This window comes from Myotis davidii, unplaced genomic scaffold (assembly GCF_000327345.1).
Source record: "Myotis davidii unplaced genomic scaffold, ASM32734v1 scaffold514, whole genome shotgun sequence".
Classification (NCBI taxonomy): Eukaryota; Metazoa; Chordata; class Mammalia; order Chiroptera; family Vespertilionidae; genus Myotis; species Myotis davidii.
Window position 1 is genome coordinate 720,252 of NW_006286236.1, and position 10,600 is coordinate 730,851.

Genomic DNA, 10,600 nt, shown 5'->3' on the forward strand with positions numbered 1-10,600 from the left:
GCCAGCTGAGGCAGTGGGGCGCCTTCGCCCTCCCAGGCCATCCAGAGCCGCGACCACATCCAGCTGCAGTACTCGCAGAGCCTCATCGAGAAGGACCAGTACCGCAAGCAGGTGCGGAGCCTGGAGGCCGAGCGGGACGAGCTGCTGACCACGCTCACCAGCCTGGAGGGCACCAAGGCCCTGCTGGAGGCGCAGCTGCAGCGGGCCCAGGGCGGGCCCTGCCTCAAGGTGATGGGCAGGAGGAGTACAGGGTCCTGGTTGGCATGCTGGGGCCCTGGCAGGAGCTTTTGGCCAGGGGTGGGACCTGGTGGGAGACCTCGGTTGAGGGTAGGAACATGGGGGAACTGGCAGGATTGATGGGAGCCATCAGCGGTGGTGGGATGACATGGGACCCACTGGGAACGCTCAGCTGGGCCTAAGAGGGTTTTGGGAGGGAATGTGGGTCCTGGCTGGAGCCCTCACCTGGGTCAAGAACATGCTGGCTTGGAGAGAGCTCTTGGCCAGGAGGGGAGGATATGCCGGTCTGGTGGGGGACCCCAGCTAGGGTGGGTGTGGGTTGGTGAATAGGGAACGGGACAGAGGCATGAGGCATGTGGGTCTCTGAGCTCCCGGGCTTGCTGCTGGGGCACCAAGACTAGTTTGAAGCCTGTCTTTGCAAACCCTTGGAGAAGCCCAGTGGCCTGAGGGCCTGTGAGCATCTTGGAATGCAAAACATGGGCCCTAAAAGCCCCTCAGAGACCAGCTAGTCCGGTGCCCTCATTGCACAGGGCCCAGAGAGGGGCAGGGCTTGCCCAAGGTCACACAGCCTGACAGCGCTGGAGCTGTGCCCGCAAGCCCCTTGAGAACTAGATACTAGATCTTGGAGTCTGCCAGGAACTCGGCCTTTTCTTATCTTGATTTTCCTCGGAGATAATCAACAGGCCAGGTGTTTAATACCCGGAGCAGCAGAACAAAGGAAGTGTGAGTCTGTGACTTCTCACTTTTTAAAACCCTCAGGGGTGTTTTGCTCTTAGGTAAAGACAAAGCCCTTCCTATGCCCTAGAGGCCCTTCAGGGAGGCCCTCCCCTCCTTCTAGCCTGGTCCTCTGGGCTCCTGGAAGGTGTCACAGTCCTGACTCAGGGCCTTTGCACATACTGTTCTTTCTGCCTAGAGCAGTGGTTCTCAACCTTCCTCATGCCGCCACCCTTTCATATAGTTCCTCATGTGGTGACCCCCAATCATAAAATTATTTTCGTTGCTACTTGATAACTGTCATTTTGCTACTGTTAGGAATCGTAATGTAAATATCTGATATGCAGGATGTATTTTCAGGGGTCACGACCCACAGGTTGAGAACCGCTGGGCCATCCTCCCCAACTTTATCTCTTCAGCGCCTGCTTATCCTTGAGCTCTCCGTGTAACGCACACTTGCTCTGGAAAGCACGCGGATGCTGCCAGGCTGTGGGCCTCTGAGTGCCTCCCCTGCGCTCCGCTCCGGCAGTGTAGGGCTATTTCCTTCATCTGTCTGCTTGTTTACAGCTTGTGTCCTGGGCTGAGCGCTCCGTGAGGGCAGGCGCTCACTAAGTGACTGGGGCTGGCCCTGGCCCAGCACTGCTGACCTCATCCCTCCCCCTTCCTCTCCCAGGCCTGCACCTCCTCCCACTCCCTGTGCTCCAACCTCAGCAGTACCTGGAGCCTGAGCGAGTTCCCCTCCCCGCTTGGAGGCCCAGATGCAGCCGGGGAGGCCACTGTCCTGGGGGGATCCGAGCCCCACATCTCGGTAAGACACCTGCCCACCTGAGTATGGGGGGACACTGACAGTGTTCACATAATTACTAACGTGGGGAGTGCCCTCCAGTTGGCTGACAAAGCCCTTACTAGGCCCCAGAGGCCCTTAGGGGGGCCCCCTCCCTTCCTCTAGCCTGGTTCTCTGGGTCTCAGCCTTAGAATTCCTGGAAGGTGTCAGAGCCCTGCCTCAGGGCCTTTGCACATACCGTGGAATGTATTTCACATAGGAGGAAATTGAGACCCACAAAGGTAAGCACCTTATTAAGCTTATCCAGAGCCAGCTGGGCCTGGTACCAGGAGACCTGGGGGCCACTCACACTGTAATCTTGTGGAGCTCACTCCTCCGCTCTGGGCCCCAGTTCTCATCTGTGGAATGGGCACAGACCTAGGTGCATTGAGTTGGGGGAAGGTTTAGTGGGGGTGACCCAGGCCCCGTTGTGACCTTGCAGGAGGAGGCTACAGACAATGAGAAAGAGATCAACCGGCTATCCATCCTGCCCTTCCCTCCCAGCGCAGGCTCCATCCTCCGCCGGCAGCGCGAGGAGGACCCTGCGCCTGCTAAGAGGTAAACAGGCCCTGGCCGGTTTGGCTCGGGGGATAGAGAGTCGGCCTGCAGACTGAAGGGTCCTGGGTCCTGGGTTCGATTTCAGTCGAGGGCACGCACCTTGGTTGCTGGCTGGATCCCTGGCCTGGGAGGCAACCAATCGATGTGGGAAAAAACACACCCAAAAGGTAAACAGGCTGGAAAGAGAGTGGCAGAGGTCCAGCCACCTCCCAGAATCCCTCATGCCAGCGTCAACACTTGGCGGTCACCTCCCCAGCTGCCTTTAAATGGCTAGAGCGCTGGGAACCCAGGCCCTGAGAGCAGGGGCGTGCCTGAGGTCAGAGGTTAAGACAAGGCCAAAGGGCAGAATGGGCTGAGCCCCAACCCAACACTCTGGCCTCTGAGTCACTAGAAACTGGACCGCAAAGTTGCTCAGCCCAGGGGAAGCCTGATGATTTAGGCCAGGAGGGGGGAACGTCTGGCCCATGGGCTGTAGCAGGCCCGTGACGCCATCTGGTCTGGCCCTGCCAAGCCATCGGGGGTGAGTTAATTAAATGTCTGACCAAATAGAGCAGCTAACTTTTTTTTAAATTTTATTTTATTGTTTAAAGTATTACAAATAGTAGTACATATGTCTCCTTTCCCCCCCCCCATGACCTTCCCCCAGCCTCCCCTAGTTCTTACCTCCTCCACCCCCCCAACAATGTGAACATCTACCACGCCCAGGGCATCTTACTATTTGATCTTCATGTGTGTTTTTTCATTGAATTGCTCTTGCTCTAAACAGCAGCTAACTTTTAAGTGGACAATGTTGTGTGGCCCTTGAATGATGTTATAAAAATCCACATGGCCCTTGGCAGAGTGAAGGTTCCCCACCCCTGGTCTAGGACGCGGGCCTGCAGAGAATATTTCCAGGTGTCAGGGCCTCAGGCAAGAAAGCTGGCCTCAGGTGTGGGCATCAGCAGGCAATGGGGCCAGAAAAGGCGGCCATGTCCACTGGTGGCGGGACCGAGGGTGGGGACGACCTCCCTTCCTGGTGTAGGGCCCAGTCGCGGGCTTGATCCCGGATGGGGGAATCTGCCAGGAGTGGGTGTGTGATGAGGAGATCATGATCTAGTGCAGCGGTTCTCAACCTGTGGGTCGCGACCCCTTTGGCGGTCGACCGCCCCTTTCACAGGGGTCGCCTAAGACCATCCTGCATATCAGACATTTACATGACGATTCATAACAGTAGCAACATGACAGTGATGAAGTAGCAACGAAAATAATTTTATGGTTGGGTCACAACATGAGGAACTGTATTTAAAGGGCCAGAAGGTTGAGAACCACTGGTCTAGTGCGAGCATGTCATGGCCATGAGTTTGACATGCTTGATCTAGTGTGAGAGGCAGCCCAGGAGCCACCAACGACAATGTAGAAAGTGCGGATGAGGTGGGGCTGAGAGGTCAGGGGAGGCCTCCTGGAGGGGGTGGCGTTAAAGAACAGGCCGGGGCATTCTAGGTGGAAGGCCATGGGCTGCGGCCAGGGTGCTACCTTCTTGCCCTGTGAGTTTAGGGGAGCTGGGTGGCATGCGTGCCCTGTGCCTGGGACTCCCGCCTGCTCTAGCCTGCCTGAGCTTGGGGGCTGCAGGGCCGCTTGGTGGCATAGGGGCAGGAGGAGGGAGTGGGGCAGATGCCCACGGACTCTCAGCTCCTGCCCCTCCCGCCCGTCCTCTCTCTGCCCAGGTCCTTCAGCAGCATGTCCGACATCACAGGTAAGGGCCCTCGGACACTCCATGGGGAGAGCTCACGGGGCGGGGGTAAGGGGGTGGCGGGGAGGAGAGCTTTTCAGTTTACCTGAGGCCTGTGCTGCCTGCTCTGCCCTTGACCTGTGACTCCCTCCCCCAGGCCCAGCCATGCCCTCAGCCCTGGTCCTGGCTGTGCTGTGCGGGGGTGGAGGGGGCCCTCAGTTCTGGTCCACCCTTCACCCTCTCCTAGGAAACTGCAGGGCCGTCCTGGCAGGCACCAGCCCAGCCCTGAGCCCAGTGGGTCCCCTGCGTTCTTGGGGCCTCCAACCTGCCTCGGCCCCAGGCCTCTGGGCTGTGGGTGGTCTTGGGCCCTCCCCCGTGTTTCAGTCCAGTGCCCTTGACCCTCACTCCTTCTCCCCAGGGAGTGTAACGCTTAAACCCTGGTCCCCCGGCCTCTCCTCATCCTCATCCTCCGACAGCGTGTGGCCGCTGGGAAAGCCGGACGGTCTCCTGGCCAGAGGCTGCGGCCTGGATCTCCTGGGCAGGTACAGACGCGTGGGTGCGGGGAGGGGGCGGCCTGCATCTCAGGGCCTGGAGCAGGGCGAGCAGGGTGAGGTGGGAGGGAGCAGAGCTAAGCCTTTGGTTTATGCAGCTGTCAGTTGGGTTCCAACCCCATCGCCACCGTTTATCATCTGTGTGACCTTTCTCAGTGTCCTCACCGGGAGCAGTGAGCTCTCTTCTGCATGTGGGTGGTGTGAGGCATAGGACTCATGTCAGCCCAGCACCTAGCTTTGCCAGGCACATAGCAGATGCTGAGTTAATGGTAGTTGTACTTGTACGGGCACCGACCCTCTGCCTGTCCTCCCAGCTCTGAGCTCCCGCCCAAAGCTTTGAGCTGTGGGTGGGGTGGGGCCCCTCAGGAGCCAAGAAACACATTGGCTCAGAGCGTGCTGGAGGCAGTGAGCTCTGCGTGTTGGTCGCGAAGGGCCTCCCCGGCCAGGCTTTGGAGCGGACCTCAGGAGGGGAGAGAGGGAGGCCAGGCTGACAGTGTGGCCTTTGAACCTAGCCACGGAGAGAGGGCAGGTAGGGAGGGCAGCCGATGACTGGAAGAGGCAGAGAACAGAGGCTGTTTGGGACCGGCTTGGAGTTTGGCGTTGACTGGTGCACGTGGGAGTGGGGCTGGGGAGGAAGGCTGAGTCAGGCTGGAGAAGTGTGGACTTTGGCTGGTGCACTCTGGGAAACCTGCGAGGGATTAGCTATTGCTGACTGCAGGCCCGCTGCTGGCTGCCTTCGGGCGTTCTCTCTGTCCCTGGAGGAAGGCGCTATTATGATTATCCCGGTTTCCTAGGGAAGAAACTGGGGCTCAGAGAGGTTAAGCACCTTGCCCGAGGTTACACAGCTGGGAAGTGCCCTGGCCCAAGGCCACGGTGACCTGATCAGACATGGGTTTTGGAAAGGGCGTAGGAAGCACTGAGGTCAGAGCTGGAAAGTGGGGGTGCTGGATACAGAGCACAGGTCACCAGGAAACCAGGGCAGAGCAGGACCGGGGGCCTCCCGCCCCCTGGACGCAGCTTGGCCAGGCCCGAGTCCAGAGCCCTGCCCCCCGCCTCCGCCCCGGCAGTGGGCCCAGCGTGACATTGTTTCTCCCTGTGCAGGACGTGCTTCTGAGGGAAGGGGTGGAGCACCTCCCTTCCTGCCTGACTTGGCCCTTCCTCCCTCCGGCTCAGGCCTGCAGAAGGGGTCTTGGCTCTCGTCCAGGGGGCGCCGGGATGTGGCAAAGGGAGCAGGAGCCGTGTGATCAGGGGGCCGCCTCTGATGCCCCTGCTATTCCCGAGGAGGAGGGAGATGGGGGAGAACACAGGTCAGGATGGAGGCAGAGGTGGGGGACAGAGAGAGAAAGAGGTTGAGGCACAGACAGGGAGGGAGGTGAGGTGCGGGGCATGTGTCCTGGGGCCGTGTGACAGTTCAGTGCGGGAGACCGTGTGTCAGTCAGCTGAAATCTTGCTCCACTGTGGAATCTTGGGCATGTGACTTAGTTTCCCAGTGCCTCAGTTTCCTGCTCTGTAAAATGGGGTCACAATTGTGCCTGTCCCCTTAGGTTGTTGTGGGGGTTCCTGTATTCCTATTACAGTGGCTCAGAGTGAGTGGTAGTGCCAGCTCTGAGCTAATGTCATTGTTGTCCTTGTTGCTTAATTCTCAGAGTGGCCTGCAGGCTGGCATTTCTAGCCGCCTTATTCAGATGGGGAACACGAGGCTCGGAGTCAGGAGTTTGTCCCAAGGCCTCTGAGTGGTGGAGTGGGGGTTCCTGGGTGCCTTCCTTCTGTCTAAGTCACATTTTTTGGCTTAATCCTCACCTGAGAGAATTTTTTCCATCGACTTTTAGAGAGAATGAAGGGAGGGAGAGAGGGAGGGAAAAGAGCTAGAGAGACTTGGATGCCTCCTGCACGGGCCCTGACCAGGCTGGGGATTGAACCTGCAACCACAGTACATGCTCTTGACTGGGAATCAAATCTCCACCCTTCGGTGCCAGGCGGATGCTCTAACCACTGAACACACTGGCCAGGGCCATCTAAATCAGCGGTCGCCAACCTTTCGGACCTCACAGACCACCAGGGGTCCGCGGACCTCCAGTTGGTGACCGCTGGTCTGAGTCACTTTAATCTCCCACTTGTGTTCAGTGCTCACTCCACGCTGGGTATTCCCAGCCCTCTCTCCCCTGCCCTGCTGGGTTCCTGGGGCCTTGGGGCAGGGCAGAGGAGGTGGGCAGTGGGGGTGCTGGGGCAGGCGGACGGATAGATGGACGGTGGACAGGCTGGGAGACAGTGAGGCGCTGAGTATGGAGGGGTGTGTGGGGAGAGGACCAGGTGCCGTGCTCCTGGCCAGAATCCCGCCCCTGCCCCCACTTATTCACATAGCCCAGTGGTCGGCAAACCACGGCTCGTGCTGGGGCAGGCGGACGGATAGATGGACGGTGGACAGGCTGGGAGACAGTGAGGCGCTGAGTATGGAGGGGCGTGTGGGGAGAGGACCAGGTGCCGTGCCCCTGGCCAGTACCCGCCCCTGCCCCCGCTTATTCACATAGCCCAGTGGTCGGCAAACCGCGGCTCGCGAGCCACATGCGGCTCTTTGGCCCCTTGAGTGTGGCTCTTCCACAAAACACCGACTTCTGCGCATGGGCCACGAAGTTTCAATCGTCCCTATATAGTTTAAGTTAAAATATTTGGCTCTCAAAAGAACTTTCAATCATTGTACTGTTGATATTTGGCTCTGTTGACTAATGAGTTTGCAACCACTGACATAGCCTCAGGATCCAGGCCCCTTCGGTTTGCCCAGGGGCCTGAATAGGTCATTGCCCAACTGTACCACCCACCCGCTGTGCAACCCTTGTCTAGTTATAACTTCCCCATGCCTCAGTTTCCCCTTCTCAACATGGGGGGCGTAACAGATGTCTCCGTAGGGTTGCTGGCAGGGTTAAGTGAGGTCATCTGTGTGACTTGCTCAGGTCTCTGGGTCCCTGACCTGAACAAAGCCGCCATGTACGCTGCCCAGAGATCTTCCCACAGTGCCCTGGGTTGGGGCTGGGGGCACTCATCCAGGCCACTGGGCCACCACTGCCCGAGCTGGCAGAGTGAAGGACGGCCCGACCCCTGCCTTCCTGTGACCTGACCTCCTGACCTGATCCCAGGGGAGGGACTGGGAGCCCTCACCTGGCGGATAGGTTACCGTTACCCCATCCTCTCACTGCCCACAGGCAGGGTTGGGGGGCAGTCGGATTGTGTTGCTGGAGACCCAGGAGTCCCAGGAGGTTGGAGCAGGCAGCCCTGCTCGTACCATGTTCCTCTGTCCCCTGCTGCTTGCTTGGGTGCTGAGGCCCGGGACTGAGAGGGACCTGGTCTGGACCCTGCCCTCAGCGAGCCCAGGTGCCAAGCGCTAGTAGCCCGGGGCTGTGGGGGCTCAGAGAAGTTACTTGGTCCCTCAGGGAGGTGGGCAAGGGGGGTCCTGAAGGAGGGGCTGCCTGATGTGTGTCTTCAGGAAGTGCAGGACTTGGCAATAAGACACCGAAGCAGGCAACAGACTGATGTATTTCAGAGGGGAGGGGAAGCGGGAAGACATTAACCAATGAACTTATGTGCCTATATGCATAGCTCACGGACAGACAATAGTGCTGGGAAGGCCTGGGGAGGGAAAGGAGGGGAGGGAGGTGGAGGGGGTTAGTGGGGGGAAAGAGAGGACATCTGTAAACCTCAACTCTAATGGAAAAATAATAAAATGTTATTAAAAAAAAAGCCTGAAACCCGGTTGGAGGGTGGAGTTGCTCCCACCCTGGGATTGCAGGGACGGGAGGGGCATGCTGAGGCAGGGTGGAGGCGGTGCAGGCTGCTCCCTGGGTCCTTGGGGAAGCCGTGGTGGTGAATGGGCTGTGGGTGTGAAGCGGGCGGAGAAGCCCGCCATGTTTGTTTTTTAAAAAAATATTTTTATTGATTTCAGAGGAAGGAAGAGGGAGAGAGAGATAGAAACATCCATGATCAGAGAGAATCATGGATCAGCTGCCTCCTGCAAGTCCCCCACTGGGGATCGAGCCCACAACCCAGGCATATGCCCTTGACCGGAATCAAACCTGCGACCCTTCAGTTCGAAGGCCGATACTCTATCCACTGAGCCAAACCGGCCAGGCCATAAGAGCGCCATGTTTTAACTGGCTGAATTGTACAATGAAACAGGGAGACGCAGAGGGGGCTGCTGAGGACGGGAAGTGGAGTAGCCGGGCCTTCTGGCCCCAGCATCCTGCTCGCGCCCACCAGGCCACATTTCCAAAACTCTTCTGTCCGTACCCCAGCGAGAGAACCCGTGTGCACGTGCCTGAAACACGGGGTCACCGTAGTTGGATTCACTTGAAGGGAGACAGGCTTCTGTGTGCTCGTCCGTTCCATTAAGAAACAGAATTCTTCTTCCCCTGGGACAGGCCTGCAGGTGGGAGACCCCTGGAGCCTTCTGGTTCCCCTACCTGCACCGTCTTCACGTTTGTCTGACCCTCATGGGCAAAGTGGGAGACAGGTGCCGCCACCGTCCTCGGTCTGTGGATCCGGGGACTGAGAACCAGGCAGCCAGCTCGCTCGGCCCGGTCTCGGGCGCAGTTCATGCTGGGGTTTGGACTGGACTGTGCTGCTCCAGCCGGAAGGCCACTGGGCAGCATAGCCGGGCCCAGCGTCCAGCCTGCCAGGTCTGCCCAGGCCTCTCCACGCCGCCTCGACGCGGCCAGGACAGTCCCAGCACCCATGTCGAGCCCCAGCCCCCCAGGCCTGGTTCTCTGTTTTGACGAGAGGACAGGAGCTGCGATGGGCTCTCAGGGCCAGAGTTCCCGGCTCTGCTTGGGTGCTGATTGGGTTGAGGTCCTTGTAGCCTTGCTCACCCAGGCGGGCAGCAGGGGGGCGGTGAGACCGTGGGGTGCAGCTGGAGGATGGGTGGGGAGGCGGGTGGACGCCTGGGCTCTACCTGAGCCACCTCTTCAGCTGGGGCACGCCCACCGACCTTGGCCTCTCCCCTCCCCAGTACCAGGGCCGGGGGGTCATGACGGAGACTTCGAGTCAGCGGTCTCTGAGCCTGGCCAGGAGACCTCATCTGTTCTCATCCAGGGACAGGCAGAGAGCCCTGCTGTGATGGAGGTCTTAGTGACTCTTTGTCTTCACCATCCGTGGCTCCCACTGCCATGAGAGGAAGGACGGAGGCTTGCTCTCCGAAGGTTGGCCGCAGCTTGCCTTTCTTGGGAGCTGTTTCCCATGATGTTGTCGCAAACAATGAAAATACATCCTGCTTATCAGATATTTACATGATGATTTATAACAGTAGCAACATTTACAGTTGTGAAGCAGCAACGAAAATAATTTTATGGTTGGGGGTCACCACAACATGAGGACCTGTATTAAAGGGTCACGGCACCAGGAAGGTTGAGAACCACTGAGTTAGGAGCTTCGCCTGGCGTCTGGCACATGGGAAGCACCCAGTGGGTATCGGCTGCTGTTATTAAATTCTTCCACCATCCTACGTAAGTTAGGAGCTTCGCATGGCGTCTGGCACATGGGAAGCACCCAGTGGGTGTCAGCTGCTGTTATTAAATTCTTCCACCATCCTACGTCCTGTCCCCCACACCTTTGCTCATGGCCGCCCTCCAGCCGGGAACGCCATCTCTGCCCGTTGCTGGATGCTTCTATTCTTGACCACGGGGTAGCCCGGCGGCTGCTTCCTCTGGGAACCACTCCCTTGTGCTCCCACTGCCCTGGGACCATCTCTGATCTGCGTTGCGTTCCGATGGTGACCTTTCTTCCTAGACTGTGAGCATCACAAGCTTTTATTAGTCATCTCCTAGGTGCCAGGCACTGGGTTTGGTGCTGGCACCCAGAGCTGGGGGTGTTTTTCTGTTGGAGGAAACAGCAGGCCACGTGCAAGGTGCGGACGGTTGCTCACCGTTTGCTGGGGTCTGGGAGGGAGAGTTCGCTTTTGACCAGAGCTCTGAGGATGAGCAGAATTTGCCATCCAGAGAAGAGGGGGCAGTGCACTCCAGGCAG

General features: G+C 58.7%; 1 protein-coding gene across 1 annotated transcript in view; it reads left to right on the top strand.

Annotated features, from left to right (window-relative positions):
• Nucleotides 1-10,600, top strand: part of CARD10 (caspase recruitment domain family member 10) — a gene marked incomplete at its 5' end in the record, with an annotated part of 26,577 nt that overhangs the window by 9,586 nt on the left and 6,391 nt on the right. The window contains 5 exons of the mRNA XM_006757450.2: nt 37-228; nt 1,625-1,759; nt 2,217-2,332; nt 4,036-4,064; nt 4,459-4,582. Coding sequence (XP_006757513.2) covers nt 37-228; nt 1,625-1,759; nt 2,217-2,332; nt 4,036-4,064; nt 4,459-4,582 — 596 coding nt within the window. The remainder of the gene's footprint in view (nt 1-36; nt 229-1,624; nt 1,760-2,216; nt 2,333-4,035; nt 4,065-4,458; nt 4,583-10,600) is intronic.